This window comes from Capricornis sumatraensis, chromosome 6 (assembly GCF_032405125.1).
Source record: "Capricornis sumatraensis isolate serow.1 chromosome 6, serow.2, whole genome shotgun sequence".
Classification (NCBI taxonomy): Eukaryota; Metazoa; Chordata; class Mammalia; order Artiodactyla; family Bovidae; genus Capricornis; species Capricornis sumatraensis.
In genome coordinates, this window is record NC_091074.1 from 119,532,643 (window position 1) to 119,558,055 (window position 25,413).

The 25,413-nt window shown below is 57.1% G+C and overlaps 1 protein-coding gene across 3 annotated transcripts in view; it reads left to right on the plus strand.

The window, feature by feature from the left end:
- Window positions 1-25,413, plus strand: part of GSN (gelsolin) — a 60,422-nt gene that overhangs the window by 9,788 nt on the left and 25,221 nt on the right. Inside the window, exons 2-4 of one of the 3 annotated variants that reach the window (XM_068974156.1) lie at window positions 3,618-3,705; window positions 22,049-22,253; window positions 22,899-23,053. In XM_068974156.1, coding sequence (XP_068830257.1) covers window positions 22,058-22,253; window positions 22,899-23,053 — 351 coding nt within the window. In that variant the 5' untranslated portion in view covers window positions 3,618-3,705; window positions 22,049-22,057. Of the gene's footprint in view, window positions 1-3,617; window positions 3,706-7,852; window positions 7,902-20,507; window positions 20,646-22,048; window positions 22,254-22,898; window positions 23,054-25,413 lie in introns of those variants that run through there. The other 2 variants (XM_068974155.1, XM_068974154.1) reach the window with 2 other exon arrangements.

Genomic DNA, 25,413 nt, shown 5'->3' on the forward strand with positions numbered 1-25,413 from the left:
AGAAGTCCTAGCACTTCACAGTAAAAGTTTGCTGAGCCCTGGTCTAGAGTAACTGGAGCTTCATATTCTTGTCTAGTAAGCGAGAGGCCCAGCTTGAAATCTAGTGAGCCAAGCTATCGGCGAGGCGGCCTGACTCGGTGGCAGCTGCTCAGGCACCTTAGCCGTGTGACCCTGAGCACAGCACTTCACCTCTCTGAACTTGTGTTCTTCCTTCAAAAGACAGGGACTATGACAGCTGCCCGCTGAGCTGTGAGGATGAGACATGATGTATGTAAGGAACCGACACTTGGTCGGTGCTCAGAAAATGACAACTGGTGTCATTTGAGCCCTCCTGGCGTTGCCTGGCAGATCACACGCCCTCACCAAATCTGACTGGAGGAGGAAATGGCAACCCACTCCAGTGTTCTTGCCTGGAAAATCTCAGGGATAGAGGAGCCTGGTGGGCTGCAGTCCATAGGGTTGCAGAGAATTAACACACACACACACACACACACACACACACGCACACGCCAAATCTGAGGGTCCTCTCAGCGATCTGGAAACAGTCTTTTGGAAGAAAAACACCTCTGTTCCCGCTTTCCTCTGTCACCCCTTCACCCCCGCAGGGCAGAAAGCTCCTCTTTAGCCATCCAAACAGATGGGGTTCCTGATGCTTATATCCCTTCACTAATGGCAAGCTCTCTACCCGCCCTTTGGTGGGCGGGCAGCTCTAAGATCTAACCCAGCGAACGGGCTTCACAGGAGCCCCAGGCAAGGATGCTGATTACTAGAAGCCCCTCTTGAGGGCTCCGTGCACCATGTGGGCAGCGGACTAAAGCCAGTGGTTTACAGACCTTGTTTCTAAGTTGTGGCAGCCTTAAGGTCCAAAATGGAAAACAGACCGACTTGGAGTTAGCTAGGGTTAACTATTCTTGCCTGGGAAATCCCAGGGACAAAGGAGCCTGGCGTCCATGGGGTCGCAGAGTTGGACACGACTTAGCGATTAAACAACAGTGCTGTGAATCTGAAATTCGAGGGCTCCCTGTGTCCGGAGCGCAGGAAGGCGTGTAATGCTCTTTTTGTCCACAGGTGGCAGCACCTGCACCCTTTGCCGTCTCTGTGAACGTCTTTGTGCATGAGTGTTTACGCACGTGTGCACACACGTGAACATGCGTGTGATTTACTAGTTTCTGCCTTCGTGGAATCTTGAGGTGGCCCTAGGCTAGACTCTGGGATACAGGGGAGCGGGTCTTAGTCTGTCGGGGGAGGCAGACTTGGAAACAGTGTAATAGCGTGGCAGGGAGACGGGCCGAGGCTCAGAGGAGCTCAGCCTCACGGGGAAGGGGAGGTTAGAGATGAGTGCTTGCAGGAAACCTGGGCTTGATCATGAGCGGAAGGAGAAAAGAACGGGGATGGAAGAGAGCTCGGGAACAGAGGAGACAGTCTGTGCAAAGATTACAGGGAGATTTAAGGGCCAGTGCAGCTGCGCCTGGCTGGAGCTTGGAGGGGTGTGGGTGGAGGATGGAACTGGGGAGAGCTGAGGCTCAAGACTGATGAGGGCAGATCATAAAAGGCGCGGAGGGTTAAAGGGCCGCTGAGGACGTTGGGTTTTACCTGGGGACGATCAGGGAGTCATGGCTGAGTCTGCGCAGAGGAGCAGCGTGGTCTGGAGGGGAGGAGGGACGAGGTGGGAGGACGGGTAGGAGGCACAAAAGTCTCTCAAGTGAGAGGCTGAGGGGCCTGGACCAACATGTTGGCAGAGTCGGGGTGGGGAGCGGTGGTGCGCTTGGTGTTGGGAGGCGCGAGTGACGGAGCAGGGGAGGCTGAAGAGGATGCCGGGCATCCGTCGGGACGGGGGATGGTGGTGCTGATGCTGAGATGCGGAACCTTGAGCGTAAAACAGGTTGCCCTTGGGAACAATTACAGCACCGCCAGAGAGGGTGAGGGTGAGATGTGGAGGTGTGTCGAAGAGAAGGGGGCTGGATATGAAAGGTTCATCCTCACGGAGTTAACGGAAGGTGGGAACTTATTAATCATTGCGGGAGCCCAGCTCTGTGTTCATCCACCCTGCGGAGCTGGGAAGTTTCTACAGAACTCTTTGAAGGGAGCCCATGAAGGTGGCACTTGACTCCAGGTCCTAGGGCCCAGAGAAGCACCCAGCCTCTTTCTAGACCTCTTCTGTGCGCTGGTGCCACTCACGATGTAGAAACCCCCAGGAATGTCTGGGCCGTCTACTGTCAGCTAAGAATAGGGTTCACTTGCCGCTTAATCCAGGGAGCCCACGGGCCCCGCTGCCTTTGGGATCTTGGAGTCTCTCCGCCTGGCTCGGAGAAGCTGGTTTGGGCAGAGCCCTTTTCCAGTTCAGGCAGGAGCCAGTTTGCTCGGCGGCTCCCTGAACGTGGCCGACTGGGAGTCTGGGAGTGATGAAGGGTGAAAACCCAGGGTGTCTCTGAAAGTGTGAGCGCTGAAAGACTGGGGCTGCACAAACTGCTCTGAGTGTGCGCGGGCTGGCCCTGCATTCGGTCACCCAGCATACACCCACGGGTCCTCCTGTTTGCCGGGTCACTTGCCAGGCCTGAGGCTTCAGAGGCAAAGCAACCTAATGGAGCCCATGGTCTCATGGGCGAGAAAGACTCGTCAGCGTATCATGGCAATACAGTCTTGCAAGAGTGCAGCAACGCGAGGCATAGAGGTGGGCATGTGGCCTGTAAGCAGCTTGCGTAAGTACAGCATGAGAAAGATACACTTTTCAGAAACAGACTTAATTAAGTGATAGAGTAAGGTGACAGACAGACAGTATTCAAAATCCTTGTCGTATTTTATCTCATTTGATCTTCAGAAGAGTTCGGACACGATTGAGCGACTTTCACTCATTCACTCACTCACTCGATGACCTCATGGGGTAGGTTAGGTAGGTTCTAATACCTACCTTATAATTCCTGTCTTACGGAGAAGTGAACTGAGGCTCAGAAAGGTGACGGGCCCTTTTGTCTAACCTCACGATCTTAAGCCACAGCTCTGAAGCTGACCATAAGCTGAATTCAGTCATACAATGGGGTTACCTTAAATGCTCATGGGATTTTCGGCTGTATTAATAGAGCCGTGGTATCTAGAATGATGGAGGTGAGAGTTCTGCTTGCCCTGCCCTGAAGAGAGCTCATCCAAGTGTTCAGTTCTGGGTCTTGCGCTGTCAGTAGGGACAGGGTTCATTTGAAGTAGATCAGGGAAGCCAGGGGAGGGAACCAGACACCTTGATCTCAGGAAGAGCTGGAGCATAGGGGTAGAAGACGCGAGGGCCCGGGGTTTCCGTCTTCAAGTCTCCGAGGAGCCCCTGGGAAACGGGGTGGCAGACCTGCTCCGGGTGAGCCCAGAGGGCAGAGTTAGGGCCAGTGCGTAACGGGGCACGGGCAGAGAATTCCAGCACATCCCAGTGACGGTTCTTTTAACCAGCTGGACTCTCGAATAGAAGGTTTGCAGCCTTGGCAGGAAGTGAGTGCTCCAGTGCTGGAGGTGCGCGGGCAGGGGCATGTGCCCTGGATGGGGGTGGAGGGGGCTGGGGAGGAGTTGGAGCATGAAATGGGCTCTGACCAGATGACCTTGAGCCCCTGAGCCTGGGAGTCTTGACCCTCTCTTTACAGGTGGTGCTGGGAACCCCCCGAGCCGCGCTTCCACAGTGGTGCCGAGCCCTTCCGAGGGAGCCGCCCTCTTCACTCACAGCCCCACGAGGTAGGTAGAGCAGTGCAGCCACCGCTGGGCCCTCCTAAACCCAGCCTGGCTGCCGGGGGCTCTGGATGGGCCTGGGGAAGCAGCCTCTGGGCGCCACTCGTGGATGCAAAGGCAGTCCCTGGGGCTCTTCTCGTAAAGCTCAGAGAGCACTCTGCCCTTGCCTCACCTGCTCCTCACCTAGAGAGGGAGGCCAGGCAAGGGTGATCCCTTGGGGAAGAGGCACGAAGCCGGCTGGGTGCCAGGACTCCTGGGCCCCGCCCTCGGCTGTGCTGCTCCTGCGCTGGGTGACGGTGAGAAAGTGCTGGTAGCGCCTCGGTGGGAGGGTGGACTCCCGTGAGGAGGAGGTGCAGGGATTCTTTGGAAGGGTGAGAAAAGCTGGGGTGCGGCTGCCAAGGCTCCGGGCTTGTTGACCGGAGGAGGAGTGAGAAGGGTGAGTCACAGGGAAGGTGCATGAGTCACACTCACCTGGGACGGCTGGCAGGGCGGGCCCCACCTGACTATCAGATTCACAGGTGAGCCGCCGGAGGAGGTGGAGAGGCAGGGCACGGAGTGCAGAGTCCTCTGGCCAGAGCAGGAGACCTGGCTCAGGTCCCCGCTCGGGCCTGTTTCTCTGCCTGTGAAATGGGTGCATTGGTCTCCTCCACCCACCTACAAGGTTGTCGCGCAGACTGCATAAGCTCACAGATGCCGAAGGGCTTTGTGAGCTGGAGAAAGGGGAAGGATCATCACTAGGGGATAACCCAGCTTCCAGTGCTGAAACAGAGAGAAGCGAGTTTCGGATAGTAACTGTGTGGGAAGCCTGGGAAACACTCCCCTGGGTCATGACATCACCCTTGACTGCCGAAAGGAGAAGGGGCCGAGTACCTCCAGGGCTTACTCATCCCGCAGCCCGGCTGGCTTCCAGGCAGTGACACGACAAGCTGACCACAGTTGGTGCTGTTCCTCTTTCCCCAAGCTCAGATGCAAGGGCCTTCCAATGCTGGGACTCCCACAGAGGGGGACCAGCCGCCTCCCAAGGGCACGAGACAAAGGGGCCTCCCCCAGCTGCCCAGATGGACCGGCGGGGCCCGCCTTGGCTCTGATGCTCTCGAGTCTGAGACTCAGAGCCTTGACAGCTCCCAGAGCCCCATGGCCTGAGTGCTGTGTCCCCATAAAGGGTTGTACTCTCTGAATGCTTTGGCAAGTGACACAGGAACCATCGTCTGCTTTCCCACTTCTGCAGAAGTATGCAGCCGCTGAGCGCGTCAGCTGAGCGCTCTCTGCATCTTCACCGTCCCGCCCTCTCTGTGCTGGGCCCCGCCTTTTGCCCACTCCCCAGTGACCCTTCCGTGTCCACGCCTCCTGGTGTTTCCTCAGCTCTCCTTGCCCCAGCTCGCTGGAGCCCCGGGTGCCTCCTCCTCCTCGAAGCTCGCTCTCGTTTTCGCTTCTGGCAGGCTGCACCGTTCACTTTAATCTCCTACTTCTCCAGCCTCCTTAACTGGGGCCCTGTTTTTTTTCCCTCAGATGCTCAGCAGGAGTCTGACTGCTTCCTCTCTGGTGAAACAGAGGTTCATTCACCCATTCATGTGTGCACGCATGTGTGCCTTCATGTGACAGATATTTATTTAGGCCCTGGACTGGGGGTCGGAGAATCAGCAAAGAATGAGATTTTCCTAGCCCTCGTGGGTCTTACCGTCTTGGGTCTTATATAAGTTATTATTATTGTTGTTTAGTTGCTAAGTTGTGTCCAACTCTTTGCTACCAAGGCCTGTAGCCTGCCAGGCTCCTCTGTCCATGGAATTCTTCAGGCCAGAATGCTGGAGTGGATATCCATTCCCTTCTCCAGGGGATCTTCCCACACCAGGGATTGAACCCAGGTCTCCTGCATAGGCCGGCGGATTCTTTCCGGCTGAGCCACCAGGGAAGCTCTACAGAAGCCATTAGATGGATAACAAACTCCTCCCTTCTTCAGCTGCGAAGGAGGGGCCAGCGTTAGGAGAGCAGAGGGGACTGCGCGGGTGTGACGGGCTCTTGTCTGGACAGATGAAGGAGGCCTCCCCGAGAACGCTCAGGCTCAGACCGAAGATGGAAGGGACAGTGTGAGCGGGGTACAGTGTGAGGGAGAGGAAGGAGCTGGGAGAAAGAGCACGGCGCAGGGAGAGAGGCCTGGAGACCAGGCGGCGCCTCCGTTGTGCGGGCCCTGGGGGCCTTGGTTAGGGTTTGGAGTTTTATCTAGACCCCTGGGGAGGCACTGGAGGTTTTAAAGTAAGGGAGAGTTTTGCCCCAATTTCAGGATTGGAACCCTTGAAAGAGACAGTCGCCAAGTCCCACCCTGATGAGCCCCGAGGCTGTAATTTTTGGCTCTTCCACACTGTGGCGTCCTGACGCTGCGCCTCAGGATGAGGCTTGGTGTCGGGCAGTCCTGGAAATGTGTCCTTTCCAGCATTCTCTGGGCTCCTTGCGGGTTTTCATTGTCGAGCTTCTGCACTGGAGAGTGGAGGTGAATCAAACCTGGGGACCCTGGGAGATCCAGACCTGTGCTGGCTGTTGCCTGGAGCCCCGGGAGCCTCAGAGGGCTTCCCCCGAGTCTAGCGCTCTGCTGAGGGGTTGGCAAGGGAGGTGCGCGTGCAAAGGCTCAGCCCCCTGGGGGGTGCCTCTGTGTTTGGGAGCTAGTGGGCAGAGTGGCTAAAGAGGCTTTGAGTGCAGGGTCCTGACCCTCTGGATGCCAGGAGCCACGGCAGGTCTTGAGTTGAGGAGCTGCTTGAGCAATGAGATGTGAGAACAATCCGTGGGTGGGGTGCAGAGGGGCTTGGAGAGGATGAGTGTCACTGGGCGTGGCCTCGTCCCTGCCGCCCACCTACACGCGCAGTACATGGCTCTGGGCCCGTCTCTCTCCTGCCCCGTCGGTTCACTCCCCTGGTCTCTCTCCTGCCCCCGTCGGTTTGCTCCCCCCATTGGTCAGCCCTCCTCGGTTGTTTCACTGGGGTTTGGTTACAGCCTGAACTCCAGAGGCCAACAGGTCCAAGCATTACTCTCGCTCTGACTTGCTCTGTGCCCCTTGACATGTCCTTTAACTCCTCTCAGCCTCAGTTTCCTCATCTGTGAAATGGGAATGACAGTCGGGTTGCTGAAGATTAATAATGGGTACGTAAAGTCCTAAGCATATGCCTGGTACCTAGTGATGGCTTGGTTATCTTTCCTTCCCTGTTGATAGGTAATGGCCAAGTCCAGGTCATCATCCATCCCTCTGTGACCATAAATCTGTAATTTGAACTGGAAACAAGGTGTCCCCAGAAGCCCTGACAGAGGCCTCTAGCGGGACACCGCGTGGTTTGGAAATGCCTTTACGTTTCCCCACTAGGGGCTGGACCAGGGCGAGGCTCTGGGGGCCAGGCCTGGGGGCCAGGGCGTGGCTCCGGGGGCTGGACCAGGTCTTGGCTGGTCCAGCACTCAGTTCAAGGCTGGCCTGTCCTGGTTCTCTTAAATACTAAACAAACACACAAAAAAATTAATTAATTAAAAATAGTCATGAACTTTGGGCATCAACCTACCAGCACCTTCATCTTATGATTGAGGAATCTGGGGCCCAGAGAGGGACAGTGACCCTTGCAAGGTCACACAGCCTTTCAGGGGCAGGGCCTAGACCTGACTCAACTATTTATTGCAATTCTAATTTTTAAATGCCAGTCACTATTAACTTAAAAAAAATCCCCAAGTCAACTGGGAAAGGGGTAACAGTGGCATGAGCATTTGAAGGCAGGGGTCACCCCGAGGCAATTCGGGGGAGCCTCCAGGCTGGAAGGGCCCCAGTGATACCATGTTCAACCTCCCAGTTTACATTTGGGGAAACTGAGGCCCAGAGAGCAGAAAGCAGAAGAGCAGTCACAAGCCCACTGCCGTCATCTGCCGTGGGTGGGCGGCTCTTCCCCTCAGCCCACCGCCTCATGCTTAAGAGAGTGAGTTAGAACATGCGCAGGGGTCTCCCAAGGAAGTTTGGGGTTTTAATTGTGTCAGCGAGAAGGACCATTTCCGGAACCGTGCGTGCCCTGGTGGTGCCTGTGGTTTTGGGCCTGGCACAGCTATTTCAGACCAAGCCACAGGGCCCTATTTATAGGCCGATGCGATTAGGTTGGTGTGGTCGGGAGAGGCTCGCCTGTCCTCTGCCCAGCCCAGCCATGGTGAAGGAAGAGGCCCTCGGGGGCGACTCTGACCCGTGGGTGAGTAGCCGGGGGTCTAGATTTTCCCCAAAGCCTGCTTGAAAGAAGGACTCCAGGGGTCCCCGTGCTGACTCCCCATTCAGCCGCTGGCCAGGCCCCGTGGAGAGATGAAACCGGCTCCAAGCCTGTTCTCTCTGGGCTGAAAAGGTCCTCCCCGGCCTCCGAGCAGGCCAGGACCCCTGGCAGGCAGGCCGCTCCAGTGTTTGCCCGCGGTCTGCACCGCAGCCCCGCCTGGCCAGCGTTTGCATCCTGCTGTGGGGCCACACCTCTGAGCCTCGGCCTCTGCTCTTCCCTCCCCCTGCCTGCGGGCTCCCTGCTCCCCAGAGACAACCGCCCACTCTGTTCACCCGTCACGGCCCTGCTGCTCCCGTGCTCCTCCCGGCTGGTTCTTCAGGCCCTGGGTGCTTCCTGCCTTGTGTTCCTGCTGCTGAGGAACCCCCAAGCTCACGTGTACACCCTGCGGGGCCGGGAGGTCCTGAGGCAGAGCCTGATAAGGGAGAAGAGGAGAAAGCCCTGCGTGCTCGGGCCCCTCCTGGGCCGTTCACCTTTCTCGTGTAGATGAGACACTGTCTACGTGCCGTGCTACACAGGAGGTATTTTTAAAAGGTGTGTAGGAGTGAGAGCCAGGCTTTCGAATCAGACGGTCCTGGGTTCCGGACTCTGCTCTGCTCTTCTTAACTGTCACCTCGGGCTGACCCTTTCTGAGCCTCTGTTTCCCCATCTATAAAATGGGCATGTGCTAGCTTTGGGACGCACTGTCAACAAGACAGAGCTGAGAAGGACTGGCCATGCTGTCTGGCCCATTTTGAGCCTCCTGTGTGCCGCAGTGAGTGCTGCTTACTTGGGGGGGCAGGGAAGCGCCCTCTCTAGGGCTCAGTGGGCTTGGGGTCCAGGCGCCCAGCTCCACCCAGTGTTCTCCTCCCCTCCCTTGCTTAGCCTCCTGGGCCTATTCTGTTCCCCAGATCTGGGAGGCTTTGTTTGGGGATTGTTTTGCCTAAGAAGTTTCCTCTGTGGTGCCACTGGATGACTCAGAGGCCTGAGTCACCAGGAGGCTGGAGGCCAGGAAGGAATGGAGTGGGCGGAGGAGGGAAGAAGAGAAGGAACGAGGAAGGGGCCTCCATTCCCGCCCAGCCCCCCCCCCCCCCAGCTCCGATGGGCCAGAGCTGGCAGCTCCCCGGCACTGCCTGGCCTCAGTTTCCCCCAGAGTGAGAGGTGCTGGGCGTTGAGTGGTTCTCAGTGTGGGCCGAGCCTCAGAATCCCAGGTTCCCAGGCCCTACCCGGAGCCGTAGACTCCGAGGCTGGGCGTGGGGCCTGGGAATCCGAGTTCTCAGGAGCTCCCCGGGTGATTCGGCTGCACACCTGCTCTGCGGAGGTGTCTGGGAACCAGGGAGCCCAAGGCTGCTTGCCTGTGGGCCTCAGAGGGGCTGCTCAGCACTGCTTGGCCGTCTCCACTCACAGAGAGAGCACTTTTCTTGCTGAATGTCTTGGCAGAATGGTGCCTGGAAAGCGCATGGGCTTTAAGCAAACAAACCGGCTTTCTGAAGTACAATTTACATCAGTTGCTGGAGTAAGTAGACAGATAACTTACCTACATGTAATCCACCAGTTTGAATTAATTCAGTGATTTTTAGTAAACTTTCAGACTTATGCCAAAGTCATCACGAGACACCCAGTTCAAGCACATTTTCATTACCCCTCATCTCCCCTAAAAGGAGCCCGTGCCTGCTGGCTGGCACGCTGCACACCCACCCCCTAATCCCTCAGTGCTCTCCTTTCCGTCTCTTGGGATGCACGGACCTGCGTGCCGCTCCCAGCTTCACCCTTTTCTGGCTGTGTGACCTCCTGTGGTTGTTGCCCCTCTCTGAGCCTTTGATTTTTCCCCCTGTTAGAGGGGGAGGTATAGCCTCCTTGTAGCTGTCGTTTGAATTTCACTAACGTGATAGAGTGTCTGATGTGTGGTAGGTGCTGGGGTCGTGGGAGCCTGGCAGGTAGCACACACGATGTGGTACAGACACCCGGCACAGCTGTCACAAATCAGCAGACACCCGGTAGACTCGTCACAAATCAGCAGACACCCGGTAGGCTCACTGTGTCTCAGACACGGGGCTCAGCCCCAGAATTGCTGTGTCTCCTTCCGTCCCCCCAGCACTTACTGGGTGAGTGTTAATGTCATTTCCGTTTCATAGCCAGGGAAACTGAGGCACTGAGAAGGGGCGTGGCTTGTCATGGTCGTGGAGGTAACGGGCGGTAGGGCTGGGAACCTGTCCTCCTGGACCTTCACATGTGGGGGTCACGCAGCAAGGGACACATTTCGTGGAGCCAGGACAGGGTTATGGCGCACAGCTCTCCTGGGGCCGGGGCTCGGGATGGTGGTTGTGATGTTGAAAATAGCGTAGATAGATGGTACAGGTCTTTCTTGACTCACTATGGGGTTACATCCCAATAAGCTGAAAAAATCTCAAGTTTATCGATGCATTCACACACTTTTCCAATCATACACTTTTCCTGTCTTACCTTCATACAGCAGAGCTTAGCCTAGCCTACCTTACATGTGTTCAGAACACTTACACTAGTCTACAGTTGGGCAAAATCTAACACGAAGACTCTTTTTAAATGCCGTCCCAGGCAATCTACTGAATGCTGTACTGTCGATGAACAATAGAATGGTTGTCTGGGTGCAGAATGGTTGTAAGCCTACCGGTTGTTGCCCTTGGGATCCTGTGGCTGACTGGGAAAGATCGCTGGCCCAGGAAAGATCAAAACTCCAAGTACGGTTTCTACTGAACGTGTATTGCTTCTGCACCATCCTAAAGTCAGGAAATCGTGAAGCTGGACCTTTGCAAGTCGGGGACCAACTGTGCAGAGACCCTCATACGGCAGACGTGGCATGATGCCGGGGGCATGATCCAAGGTGTGAGTGACGTGGGACAGACAGGAGGACCGTGCCCCCCGGGTGCACAGGCAGGACACGTGTGAGGAGCACAGGCCAGGTATGTGACGCCAGGACAAGGTCCCCAGGGTGGGTGTGGGGTTTGATGCTTGGCAGTAAGACACAGAGGGTCCCCTTCTCAGGTCAGCGCCCGGGGCCCCAGCATGCAGTGGCTGGAGCCGGTTTTCTCCTCTCACAAAGGCCTGTCTGTTGTTTTTATTTTTCCCTCCTCTTCTGCCAAAGAGTGGGAGTGTCCCAGAGGAGCGGGGCCCAGGGCAACTACCCTCCCCGCTCCCCATCCCACCAGCTCAGACCGCAGTCAAGGCTTGGGGCCAAGTCCTTGGCGCTGGCAGAGCCTGCCAGCCCCCCAGGTCCCCGCTGTCAGAGGCAGCTGGGAGGCCGTGGTGGCTGGGCCAGCGCGGAGTAATTTTCCTCTAAGCCCCCCCCGCCCCTGTCCCCCTCCCTGGCTGCAGCTGCTGGCTGTGAGCCTCTGCTTCAGGGCTTAGGGGAGAGGGAGCCCCGCCCCTACGGAGGTGGAGGAGCCGATCCAGCCCTGCCAGCTGCTGTCAAAGTGCAGGGAGGAGGCTGCAGCTCACAGACTTGCATTTCTGGAGCCCTCCCGGCATCTGTCGCTCACTCCCTTACCTCGTCTCAAGCTCCCCAGGAGCCCCATGAGAAGACTGAGGCTCAGAGAGCCAAAGAGCCGGCGAGGTCTCACAGTCAGAAGCAGAGCCCAGGCTAGACCCCTGCTCCCCTGGCGGCAGGACGAAGAGAGGCAGGAGGTGTCGCAGAGGGTGTCCGGGGTAGCGTGGGGGGACTAGGGGATGAGGCTGTAAGAGCATGTGGACACCGGAGCCAAGCTTAGGAGCCAAGCTTAGGAGTCCTGACTTCATTCAGTTTGCGCTGGGGGCTGCGGAAAGGTTTTGAGTCGGGAATGGCGTGATCTCTGTGGATAATGGAGAGTTGATGCACCGAGGAAGCTGGCGCTGTGGCTCCACAGGGGAGATGGGGACCCTAAACCAGGACAGCGTCTGGGAGGCCGACGGGGAAATGAGTGTGAAGGGGAGCGCGCGGGGTTAAGCATCCCTGCTCTGGCCTCAGCCCTTTCCTGTCTCCTCGGGGGATGATTCTGGAGTGTCCCAGAGGGTTCTGGAAGCTCTCAGGAGGGGGTACCTATACGATGAGGTGGGTGGTTGGGCATATACCCGGATGGAGGTGAGGCCGGAAGCAGCCCTGGGGAGAGGCCACACCCATTCTGGCTTAGGCCACGCCCATTCTGCAAGAGGCCACACCCATTCCGGAACTCTGTCGTGTGCCAGGCCCCGTGCTCTGCCTGGATTTCATTAAATCTTCCAGCTGGTGATGCTTACTCTCTCAGCTGGGAAAGGAACACAAGCATTCCAGTCTTATACCTCTGTTTATGTTTGAGAGGGGAAAGGATGTTTTTAAAAAGCCTTATTAAAATGAAAGGGATTAGCAAAGATAAAATATATCTTTGAATCTCTGGTAGTTCTATTGTAGTTCAGCGTTTGAGATAAATTGCAAAGGGTTTCTAACCCCGCTATAGCACTTGGAGTTTTTCCGTAACTGATTTTCACCGGTATCAAGTTCTGGTAGGCCTGGGGCATAATCTTGGCTATTCTGTACCCAAGGACCCAGGCTCAGAAAAGTTGAGTCACTTTGCCCAGGGCCACCTAAGTACTGAGAGACAGGGCTGGGGTTGAGCCCTTGTCCCTTGGGGTGGGGGCAGACCAGAGGAGGGGGAGGGCATCCTGAAGAGATTTGTGGATGCGGTGGGAGGCAAAGTGGGCTCTTGGAGTGCTGGCTGGAGACCCTCTCCTGAGATGAGTCCCTGCCCCTGGCACCAGCTGCGCCTCCAGGTCTCCGGGCCTCGCCCGGGACCCTCCGGCCCTCCATCGCGTTGGGGGCAAGGATGCAGCGATGAAAGTCAAGGCTGGGCACAGGAGGCCGGTGGGCGTGTTTGCAGGGCCTAGACACGTGCTGGGGGTTGTTGTGGTTATTGAGCACCTGCTGTGTACCAGGAGCTCCTTCAGTTTTCCCAGGCGATCCCCAGGGTAGGACTCATCACCCCATTTTATAGAGGAGGAAATTGAAACGCTCAGAAGGGCCATTTGCCCAAGTGCCCCCTGAGGTAGGGATTCCGGCTCCACCCATGCTCAGCCTGGACATTATCTTGTTTTCCCCTGGATGGAAGTTTGCACAGCCCTCACCCCGCTGGTCGTTCTTGGTACGCTGAGCTGGCCGAGGCTCCCCTCGCTGTTGTGGGTTCTGTACTGTCTCCTCTGTCCCCTTTATGATTCTCAGAAGTTCTGCCTGCAGTGTGCAAACTGGTGCCTAGAGGATGGGCTCCCGCTGTTGCTGGCTGTGAGGGGCTCTGAGACAGAGAAAGGTCCATTTGGAGCTTGCAGCAGGAGGGACCTGTCACTGTCCTCTGAGGTCCTGACACTGTGGTTCCCATCGTGGTGATTATCGGATGAACTTGATCCCCAGACAGACTGGGGGAGGCGGCGCAGTGGTGGGGTAGGGAACCTTGCTTGACCAGAGGTGCAAGCATATTTTGCCTCTTGCTGTTCCTTTCAGAATCTGATTAAAGTTCCAGGGCTCGAAGGGTCTTTAGGGATGGGCTGGTTTGCTCATCGCTGTATCTCCTTGGCTGGGTCACCACTGGGCCACTCCGTATCTCTCTGGAAGAAGGGGGAGGATACTGGCATTTTTGAACCTCTGTCTTATGTCAGGCATGATTCTGGAAACTTCCACATGTATGGTCCCGTTCGACCCTCAATAAAATTCATTTTGTTTATTTATTTGGCTGTGCCAGGTCTTAGTTGCGGCCTGTGGGATCTAGTTCCCCAACCAGAGACTGAACCTGGGCCCCCGCACTGGGAGCAGCGTCTTACCCACTGGACCACCAGGGAAATCCCTCCGCTCACCTTTTAAAAAGACATTTTAACCCTGATTTTGGGAACTTGAGGGTCAGAGAGAGATTAACAGAGGCTTCCTAAGCTCCCAGCAAACAACCACCACAGTTTCCTTTATACGTGCGCACTGTGCTAAGCCCCAAACATCTTTTACTTTATAAAATTCTCACAGCGAACCCACCAAGAAGCTAGTCTAATCCCATTTTACAGATGAGGAAATTGAGGCTCAGAGAGCCGAAGCCACACAGCTGGAAGTGGTAGGTCAGGGATTTAGACCCAGATTTTCCTGGCGGGAGCTCTTTCCACAGTCACACAGACTGTTTTTCTTCCTGCTGGGAAGCCCTGCCCCTCTGCAGCAGGGCGCTGCCCCCTGTGGCTGTTGCTGCTTCTGGCTCTGGTTGGGGCCCCATAGGCCCTGCTGCCCCGGGAGGTTGGCAGGTGAGGCTGTGTCCCCCATCCTGTCCTGGTCCTGCTTCACGGTGCCTGGAGTTGGGCCTCCTTGTCCTGGTGCTGACGTGTGTTTGTGCCTGGACTTCCCTGTCGGTGGGCTGGGGTCCTGGGGCAGCTAGGGGACAGTGGTTCGCAGCTGTTTGCAGCCTCCCAGGGCCGCTGCCTCCCCTGAGGAGGGGAGACCGACTTCAAAGGGGACCCCGGCAGGCAGGCACTGGCTCGCACCCATGGCCAGATCTGGCTGCTCCCAGGGCACGGGGTCAGGAAGCGGCAGGGCTAGCCCTTTCTGAACGTCCTGTCCTGGCTCTGGGCACTAGGTGGGGTAGCCTCCGGAAGCTGGGAAAAAGCCAGTGGCTTCAAGCCCTGGGAGAGGCAGCCTCTTGGAGGTGGCTTCAGCCAAGCCTCACTGGCCGTCTCCCCAACAGCTGTCCAAGCCTGGGATGGACGGAGCCAGGGCAGAGGTCCAGCTGGCCCTTCCCAGGGGCCTTGTCGTGTTGTGGGCTCAGGCCTCAGCTCTGGCCTGGGAACGGAGACCTCTGTCCTGCCTGGTGCTCACTAGGTGACTCTGAGAAGTTATACTCTTGCTCTTGGGGTCATAGTCTGCAAAGAGAGGACGGACTATAGAACGTTGCTACAAATAAGCCCTACTCTGTGCTACTTGCCCCAGAGCTCCCAACCGCCCTGCAGCTGGGCAGCACTGCCCCTTCCTACCAGTGAGTGCCCCGCACTCAGAGGGAGAGCAGCTTGCTCTGGGTCACACAGCCTGGGCCTGAGGTCAAGAATCTCACTGTGAAATCTGTAACCTTTCTCCGGCACCACTAACTGCTCACGCATGGTGTGTACACGCTGAGAGGCCTGTGTGCAGAGAAGCCAGCTCACACACGGGGCACTGACTCGGGGCTCCGTCCGTGTTGTGTGTCAGGCCTTGGCCCTCCTCACTGCCCTGTGAGCTCCCCGTTTTACAGATACAGAAACTGAGGCCCTGACCACAGGCGCTGAGTCTCCCAGATTCTAAAACACGTGTTCTTTCAGGTCCCCAGGGCTCCCCATGCTGAGGCCCTGTCCAGTTTTACCAGGTTTCATAACCGGCTTCTCTGTTTACTGACCATTGTCCTATTTAACAAAACCCCGGCCAGCAGGGTGGGTGTTCCCAGGAGGACCCAGAACCCAGCCGTGAGCCAGAAAGCAAACAAGCTCCGAAAAAGAGGGCTGCTCGTGAGTGGCCAGCTGCCTGGGAATCAAGAACAACAGTGTTTGGTGCGAAGAGACGAGAGCAGGGTGGTGTCTTCCAGGAGTGGCCAAGGGCTTTTGTACACTGCGGCCAAGGGCGGAGGGTGAGGCTGCCTCCTCCCGGCGCGGGTAGCTGCCTTGGGAGGCCCACGGAGACACGGAGGCTAGCCTGAGGTCTCCACGGGAGCACAGCCAAAGCTGGTGGTGGGTGGTGGCGGTCCTGCGTTGAACTGCAGGGGAGGGATATCATTGGATGCTGAAAACTGCCTACTGTGTGGAGCGCTAGGCAGGAGCCAGAAATGCCTGAGATCAGAGGGCGAGGGGGTCTCTTGCGGTTCAGAGGAGGGCAGGGGCTAGGGCGTGCTCGGAGAGCGACTGGTGGCCGAGCAGGCTGCTCCCGGCACAGGGGGCCGTGCCTGGCCTGCGTGCCCTGTACACCCTGGGAGTGGCACAGAGTGTAGACGCCACGGTTCGCCCTCCGCCCAGAGGCTGCAGCCCGGGGACCTTCCTAGTCATGCCTCTGTCCTGGGTGCCCTCCCAGGTGCAGGGCTGGAGGGCTTTCCTGGGCTGCCCTCTTCAACCGGGGAGGCGTGGCAGCGACGCCACCCCAGAGAGCCCGGGCTGCCAGGCTTGGCTGGGGCTCGCCTGGGTCAGCAGCCGCACGCCTTCACCTGTAATAGGAGCTGCTGTTCCCTTGCTGCCCAGGCGGGATGGTGCTCGGGGCCCTGCCTGAGCCCCAGATAGAGTCTGGGCGCTGGAGCCAGCCAGACTTGGGCTTGAATCCCAGGAGTGCCTCTTTCCAGCTGAAGGACCCTGAGCAAGTGCCTGGAACTCCCTGAATCTCCGTCTCCTGGTTGCTGTGAAGAGACTCAGGGTCAGAGCCCACCTCCTTTCCTCGCTGTCTCCTCCCAGAGATATGCAGACCCAGAGGTGCGGTGGCATGCAGCGACTAGTAATGCTCTGGCCCCCTTGTGTAGGTCAGGGGCTCCGCACTGTCTGCTTCAGAAGGACCTGTAGAGGTGCCCTGGACAAGTGTTCCCATTTTACAGGTGGGAACTTCGAGGCTCAGAGACCTGTAGGTTCCCGATGTGGTCGCAGAGCCAGGATCTGGGGCATCCTGAGGCTGAGAACGAGAGTTCTCGGAGTCAGAGCTGCAGGGCCTGGCCGTTCTTTTCCGTATGGAGACCGGAAGAGCAGATGAGGACGGTGATTTGCCCAAAGTCACCCGGGAAGTCAGCAGCAGAGGGAAGCCTGGCACGGGGTGGGGAGCTCCTCCTTCCTACTTAGAGGTTTTTCTTTTGCACTTAAGCTCTCCCCGCTCTTCTGAACCTGTACATCCTCTTCTGGGCAGGGAGCCCAGGGGCCTGTGGCCCCATCACAGTCTCTACACATCACTGCCCTGCAGTGAGAGTTTCCAGGCCGTGGATGCCCCGAGGGCAGGGGCCAGGGCCTGTTCTGTGGGTCTCCAGTGCCAGGGACCCAGGCTCCAGAGCTATGTGACAGGCACAGCTGCAGGGGCCTTTGTGATCATTAACCTGGGGTCAGTGACCCTGGGCTGGTGGGCCGTGACCCCTGGGACCAAGGCCAAGCCACACCAGCCCTCTGTTAATCACCAGCTGAGCAGAAGGGACTGCTCGGCTGGGCTGGATCCGGCTTAGGTTCACTTGGGGTGGGGGTGGGGGTGACTGGGGATGATAAGGAAATTTCCTCTTCCTGCTGGCTTGAATTTTCCAAATTGTCTAATGAGCAGATATTACTATATCTGTTTTTAAGGTATTATTCCTAGATCAGTCTTTAATTAAAAAAAAAAAAACTACATCAGAGAAACACTTGTAAATAGTTTCAAACCCTATAGCACATTGAAAAATTTTTCACACAAGTGTACTGAGGTGTAATATAGAAACCATTGACAATTCACCCATTGTAAGCGGACAGTGTTATGCCTTTTAGTACCTTTTTCGGTTGGGTAATCATCACTGTAATCCAGTGCTGGAAAGTTTTCATCACCCTAAAGTGTTCGCTCGTGCCAGCTGCGGTGATGTGGGTGCCTAACCCCGAATTCTTCATCTCTTTCAAACAAACTGACTTGACAGTTTGGTGTTTACTCTCTTGATTTTCTTAAGAAGAAAGTGTATGCAAAATCAGACACCCTTGTAAAGCAGAAGCAAGGCGCTAGCGTAGAGCCGCTGCACACGCTGCCGTCTTGCACTGTGAGGTCATGCCGTGCTGGTTGGCTGCCTACTGTGTGCCGGGCTGGGCCTGCGCTGGCTCGCTCTTGCGCAGCTGCGGAGCGGCCCATTGCCTGGCGGCTCCGTGATTTATTTAAGCAGGACCTTCGGGTCCTCTCCAGGTTTCTTCAAGCGAAGCTTCAGTGGACACCCTTGCACGTGTATTTCCGTGCTCCTCTGTAAGTCATCCTGCAGGAAACGGCCCTGTTGTCACATTGCGTGTTTTGAATCTGTATAGATGTCAGTTGCTCTGCGGAGAGGGGAAACTGGGTTATGCTTCCGTCAGGCGCATGTGGGAGCAGTGGGGTTTTATCATCCTCCAGATCCTAGGGAGAGGGAAGAGCTCTCTGAATTTAGGCCAGAGGCATCCAGTGGAGGGTCTGCAGGCCCAGGACCAGACATACAGCCTTGAGAAGCCAGGGACCTCTTTTGGGTCCCCACGGACACTAAGATAAATTTCAGACTCTTCAGGGATTTCCCTGGTGGGCCAGTGGTTTAGAAAGCCACCTGCCAGTGCAGGGGAGACAGGTTGGATCCCTGGTCTGGGAAGATGCCACATGCCGCAGGGCAGCTGAGCCAGTGCGCCACGACCCTTGAGCCCGTGCTGGAGCGCCCATGCTCTGCAAGAAGAGAAGCTGCTGCAAGGAGAATCCTGCACATTGCAATGAAGAGTAGCTCCTGTTTGCTGCAACCAGAGAAAGCCTGCTCGCAGTAATGGAGACCCAGCACAGCCAAAAATAAGTAAATAAGCAAAACAAAAAACAGGCTCTCTGAGAAACTCTTCACCTATACCCATATGTCTTAAAAAGTATTCAGACTCTTGAGCGTGGCACACAGGCCCTTGTGACCTCTGCTGCCCTCTGGAGCCTCGTCTCTTCCTGGCCTGGTGTTTCAGACAGGATCCCTATCAGTCACTGCAGTGGCCTGCGTTTGCTTGCCCTTTGCCCTTGCTGTTCCCTCCCCTGGAATGCCTCTCTTCTCCATCTCCCTCCTCCCTGTCCTTCAAGGCCCAGGTCACAAGTCCCTTTGTCCGTGAAGCCTTCTTATAATCCCTGCAGTCCGATTTATCTCCTCTGTGTGTGTCCCTTTAGCCCTTTATCTGACCCACAGTCCCCCTTAAATGGGAGGAAGTTGTGTGTGATGGAGGGCAAACTTCAGCCTGATTAGACAGAATCTGGGCTCCAGGAGGAGCTGGGACGGATGATTGGAGCTTGCAGGGAAGGAGGACAGGAACTCCCATTTACTCACTGGCAGACCAGGCCATTTTCACACACACAGATGGATTGGATTCTCAGCAACTACTTTATACCCGTTTACTAGATGAGGAGACTGAGGCAGAGAGGAAGAAAGTAGCTTACAGTGGAGCTGGGCGTCAAGCCCTGGTCTCCAGCTCCTTTGTTCTCTTCCCCGTCATTGTATTTCCCTGTTACTGAGAAAGGAGGAGATGTGAAATGCAAAGGGAACTAAGAAACAGAAATTGAGTCCAGCAGAGTACTGGGAGGGTGGAAAGAGGGGTTGTTGAAGGTGGGAAGCAGGCCTGGATGAGTCTGAACAGCACTTATAACCCAATGACTGTAAGTCTCCAGGAGAGTAAGGGATGGGAAGGGAGCCTGGGCGAAGGGGAGGAGGCTCGAATCCTTGTCTTCCCTAAAGAGAACCATAGATGAGATCTAAAACTGAAAACACAAGAGCAAAATCAAAACAAACAACCCCCCACCCCACCCCCAGACCTCGAAACCATCAGCTCAAGGAGGAAGCTAGAAGTGGGTTGGTTGCCTGGAGGTACAAGTAAGTGGGGTTGAGAGGTGAAACTGTATAAATGAAGTGACTGAATTTAAGGTTTGATTAAAAACAGACTTTTAGCAAAGAACTGTTAGACTTCCCTGGTGGTCCAGTGGTTAAGAATCCACCTGCCAAGGCAGGGGACGTGGTCAGGGAAGACATCATGTGCCACAACTGCTGCGGGAAGAGAAGGCACTGCAGAGAGAAGCCCGTGCCCCCCTGCTTGCTGCAACCGCAGAAAGCCCTGGTGCATCGAGCTGCAACCAAGAGCAGCCCCAAAACATTTGTTTTAAATAAAAAGTAACTTTTTAATGCGGAAGGAAAGAAGGGTGGTTTTGAGTAAAATAGAGCCTGCAATCCCAGAAGTGGAGAGATCAGCTCGCCCTTCTCTGTTCGGCTTGCTCAAGGGTCCATTGAAGGTCAGCCCCCTGACCCGTGTCCTTAGCTGGTGACAGCCACGTGCTGCCTAAGCGGCCATCCACCCGGACCACTTTCATTTCCTAGTTGCGTGCACATTGGTTGACGGTTCTCAGCTCAGTTCCCACCTCTTTAGAATGGGGCTGTGAATAGTACCCAGTTCATAAAGGATGTTCATGTGACGCTGAAAACCTTCAATACCTCTTAGTTAGCTCCTGTGATTTTTTGCTGGAGATGTTAGGGGTGGAGAGGGGAGGGGTCCTGTGTGGATCAAACAGGAAACCCAGCTAGGAGGATCCCTGCCGTTCATGCGTGTGTCCATTTAGTGTGCACTGAATTAGCACCTGCTGTATGCCCGGCCTTGTGCCTGGCCTCCACCCCGGAGCTGGAGTGAAGGGGCGGCCGCACCCGTTGGGTCGGTCCCGGTGGGAACCCCGATGTCTCTTAAAAAATCCAGGCCAGATTCCCGCCCCTCCCCGCCCGCGGGGGCCCAGTCCGGCCCTGCGCCCTCCCAAACGGGGCGGTCTCCGGCTGGGGCGGAGTGGGCCGGGCGGCTACTTAAGGCCGGGGCGAGCCTGGCGGCCCGGCTGCCCCCTGCCTGCCTCCCGGGTCTCCTGCCGCCGTCGCTGCCATGGCTGCGCATCGCTGCGCGCTGCTGGGCGCGCTGGTCCTGGCGCTGGGCGCGCTGTCGCAGCCGGCCCGCGCGGCCGCCCCGGCGCGGGGGGCGACCCAGGCACGGGCGCCGCAGGGGCGAGTGACCGAGGCGCGGGTGAGTGCCCGGGGGGCCCCCGGAGTAACTCTTTATTGTAAGTTCTTGCAGATACAGCGCTAGGAAAAGGGGAGTAATTCAGGTCTAGGATGGAAAACCTGTTTTGTTGCTTTGTAAGTATCTCTTGCTGCTTCCGGGGCTCCGGTGGAGCGGGTGGGCGCCTCCGCCTGGCTGTTTCCCTCCCAACAGGCTAACCTCACCTTGGCCGGATTCCTTCCCTCTGCGCTGCCTTCTGACTTCTTACCCATCTCTGCCGCCCGATTTCTCCTTCCTTCTGCCTCATTTCTCGCCTTCCCTCTGGGATTTCTCCTTTCATTTCAGAGTCTTCTTTCTCGTCTGATTTCTCACAGGATTCCCCTCTTCCCTGGATTCCCCCCTCTTTCCTGTACCATCTCACTCTCGCCTGCTTCCCTTCATCACCGTCATTTCTTCCCCCGTCTCTGACGCCGCCTCTGCCTTGTCTGGTTTCTCCTGGCTTCTTTCATGTTCTCCACTCCGCTGCCTGAATTCTCCCGTCTGGTTTTTCGACTTCTTCCACCAGATCCGGCCCGAGGTGGCCCGCGCCTGCTGATTGCCCGCGTCTGACTCCCAGCTAACCATCCCTCTCCGCGCCGTTTCCAGCCCCGTGCATGGTCTGACCGCCTGTTCCCCGTTCTCCACCACCTCGTCTCCAACAGGCTCCCGCAGACCCCGGCTGCGTCCTTTCCCCTTTTCCAAGAAATGGAATTTGGGGGGTGGGGTGGGGTTTTAGGGGCAGGAGGGAGGAGGCCGACAGCTCAGGAGGCCGCTTGGGCTCAGCCATCTAGGCTCTTCTTGGAGATGGGATGGGGCGTGGGGAAAAAGAGCCAAAGCAGGCAGGCCCCTCCCTTCTTGGGGACTCGGTCTTCCGATCTGTAGGGTGGGGCTGGATAATGAACTCTATGAGGACCCTTATACTTCTCAGGGCCACTGAGGATGCTGGAAGGGTTTAAGCTGAGCCTCTGGCCACCCCCAGATTTACCATCGCCATCTGAGGGGTCTCCCCGTGGTCCCAAAGCTGTTGGAGTCTGGACCAGTTTCTGCTCTGTCATTTCCTGGCTGGGGGTCCCTGGCTTCACCCCTCTGTGCCTCAGCTGCTGCATCCAGTTGGCACTAAGACAGGAAGGGAGAAGGGAGGGAGAGCCTTCTGTTCCCCCATCACCAGGGAGACAAGAAGGAGCGAGAGATGCTGGCCAGGGCAGGGCTTGGAGCCTAAACTCTGCCCTGTGTGCTCAACTCGTCGAGGGCAGGGTCCTAGGACGCGGTGGGGAGAGTCAGGCTCAAGTGAGGTGCTCTTGGTGCTGGAAACCAGCCTCCCTCGTGCCCCAGGGTCTGTCCCCGCCACAGTCCCTGCTCCTGCTCAGGCTCTGCCCCGTCTCTTGCAGCCGAGCAGCATGGTGGTGGAACACCCCGAGTTCCTCAAGGCGGGGAAGGAGCCCGGCCTGCAGATCTGGCGTGTGGAGAAGTTCGACCTGGTTCCCGTGCCCCCCAACCTTTACGGAGACTTCTTCACAGGCGATGCCTATGTCATCCTGAAGACGGTGCAGCTGAGGAATGGGAACCTGCAGTATGACCTCCACTACTGGCTGGGTGAGATGGCCCCGCCCCGGCCCCGCCTCTGTAAAGCACAGTTTGAGACCTGGTCCCCAGGAAGCCCCAAAGGGAATTTAGCGATTACTGAGCATCGAGTAAGTGCCAGGCCCTTGGTTACGTGTTCCCAGGACTCCAGAGGCAGCCTCCCCGAGTTCAGACCCCAGCTGTGCCCTTTGGCAAGACATGCAGTGTCTCTGTGAATTGGATGTGATGATTGCTCCGGACTCCCTCGTAGGACTGTTGTGAGGGTTAAACAGGCCACCGTCTATGGACTCAGAGTGGGCGGCGACTTAGAAATCCAGGACCCGCCCTTTCCAGCCAGATTCTAGTTTGCCCTTCCGAGTCTGAAGTCCTGCCGCGGCTCTTGTGTATGACCCTGTGAGTCCTGGCCCCCCCTGTGCCTGATTTCTCTGATGCGCCCTGGCCTGACCTCAGGGGAGTGAGTGCTGGGAGGACTCTTAGAGACCTTGGAGCCAACTCCCGCCTCCCCCATTATACAGATGGATTCACCGAGGCTCACAAGAGACAGAGCCTTTCCCAGCTTCTCCAGCCAGGCTGGGGCACTGCCGGGGGCTCCGGATGCCGCCTCTGTGGGCGGCCGCTGGCCGGGAGCCAGGCTCATGCCGCTCTGATGTCCCACAGGCAATGAGTGCAGCCAGGACGAGAGCGGGGCAGCCGCCATCTTCACCGTGCAGCTGGACGACCACCTGAACGGCCGGGCGGTGCAGCACCGCGAGGTCCAGGGCTTCGAGTCGGCCACCTTCCTCGGCTACTTCAAGTCCGGCCTCAAGTACAAGGTGGGTGCCGGGCAGCGGGGACAGAGGCACCAGTGGCCGGGCTCACTCCTGCCCGTCTGCCTTTCAGGCTTGTGCAGGTGTGTAGGCAGACAGGCCGGAGCTCAGCCCTTGGGGTTGGCTAGCCCTGGCTTTGAGTTTCGGGCCCTTGCTAGCTGTGTGACCTTGGACAAATCACACGCCCTCTCTGAGCCTCTGGTCTCTTATTAAATTGAGAGAGGAAAATTTCCATCACTCCACGAGGTGGTTTGCCTCGCCCTAGCAGTAAAAGGTGGGCCACACGGGCCCTGTGCCCTGTGCGTAGCATCTGCCGTATGCACACCCAGCACCCCCGGGCTCGAGCCTACACCCATTAGTCCTGAGGCCCTGCCGACAGAGCGGCCTGTTTTCGATATTTGAAAGGGGACCTTTGACCCCATTCTCTTTCTGTTTGTTGAACTCTGAAGACTCTGAGCTCCAGCCCCTAGTCAGGTGGGGCTGAGCAGAGCCACGCGGGGAGCCCCAAGAGGCTGTTGCCAATATGCTCTGTGACTTCTGGCAAACCACTCGGCCTCCCTGAGCCTCCCTGTCCTCTTCGGTTACATGAGAGCCACTTGCACCTGCCCTTCAGACCTGGGGTGAGGGCAAGCTGGAAGATGCCGTGCACGGGGCCTGGCCTCTTGGAAGGGGGTTCTCTTTGGTCAGCATAGGGAAGGGATCACAAGCTTTGATGGCCTTAACGTCAGAAGGCAGACCGCTTATTTTAAGGGAGGGAGGAGAAACTGAGGCACAGAGAGGTTAAGGAATGGTCCAGGTCACACAGCAAGTCAGCCTCCGAGCCAGGACCGGAGCCCATGTTTCCTGACTCCCAGCTTTTTTCCGGTACACCAATCTGCCTCTCGTGAGACCAGGGTAGGTATTAAGCCTCATCTATGCTGCTAATATGCTGCGCGACCTTCGAGAAGTCATGGTCCATCTCTGGGCCTCCAGTGTCTCTGTGTTAGCAGGGTGGTGGTGCTTTCTGCCCAGCGGACACACCAGGGCTTCCCAGGTGGCACTAGTGGTAAGGAACCCACTTGCCCCTGCAGGAGATGTAAGAGACATGGGTTCCATCCCTGGGTGGGGAAGATGCCCTGGAGGAAGGCGAGGCAGCCCACTCCGGTATTCTTGCCTGGAGAATCCCATGGACAGAGGAGCTTGGTGGGCTGCAGTCCACGGGGTCGCAAAGAGTCAGACACGACAGCAGTGACTTCGCACAATGCTGTCTGCCCAGCTGACACGCCAGGGATTAGATGATGGGAAAGCTCTAGAGATGGCAGAGGGCAGGGTGTGTCCTGGGAAGTGGGCCTCAGCCCTGGGCTGGGTGAAGCTGGGCTGGATTCCCTGGAGCCTCCCAGCACCCCGTCAGCCAGTTCATCCCTCCCTAGAGCTCCTTCTACAGACCTGTCCCAGCTCTACGTTTTCTGGAGTCTCCTCTGGGGCCCTGGTACCAGCAGGAGAGGAGTTAGGAACCCAGGCCCTGGACGGGGAGAAAGACCAGGGCTTTTTGCAGCTCCTAGAGCAGAAAGTGGAAGGAGCGCTTAACCAGGAGTTAGAGAGATTGGCCCTAAGGCCACCCTTCTCCTTGCCGCGTGCCTCTGCGTGGTGCTGGCACACGCTCCGTTTGTCCTTCATTCCAGCAAGTACTTATCAGGTCCCTTGAGCAGCAGTGCCTGCTTCCTGGTGTTGCTGTGTGGACAGCAGCAACTTAACTTGTGAACACATTAAGCGGCTGACGGAGCTGGTAAGCGATTGAGCTGGGATTTAAACCCAAATACGAAGGGCCTAGTTCAGAGAAACATTTGGAGACTCTCTGGCCTCGTATCTTAGCCCAGATGGAGCCCAGGCATTTGCATGTTTAGCAAGCCTCCTCCCTGCTCTGGTGATTTTCCCAAGGTGTTCTTGGACCGTACCTACTCTGAGGATGCTCTAGGGGAGGGGCTCCCAACCCCTCCTGCCTTTGGCTTCCATCCTCAAAGGCCCTGCTTTTGGTGGGAACGTGAGGTCCACGGCCGGTCCTGTTTTCCCCCTTCTGCAAGTCCTCTGGTCGCCCCGCCCTAGGCCGGCCCAGCCCAAGGCTCTCGGCCTGGCGCCCTCATCAATTATGGATCTCCAAGGAGCAGAGCTTGTTATGCAAGAGTTGTTTCTGTGAAAGCCTGCTCCTCGCAGCTGGTTCTGTGCTCGGGGTGTGAGCAGGGGCAGGGAAGGGACGAGAGCCCCTAGAAAGGGCTTTCCTAGGGCCCGTCTTATCTTGTTCTGTGACCCTCAGATCCTTCAAACGCACTGTTTTTGATCCCTCCTCCTTTTTTTCTTCTTTCTCCTCCTCTTGACTTTCGGATAGAACC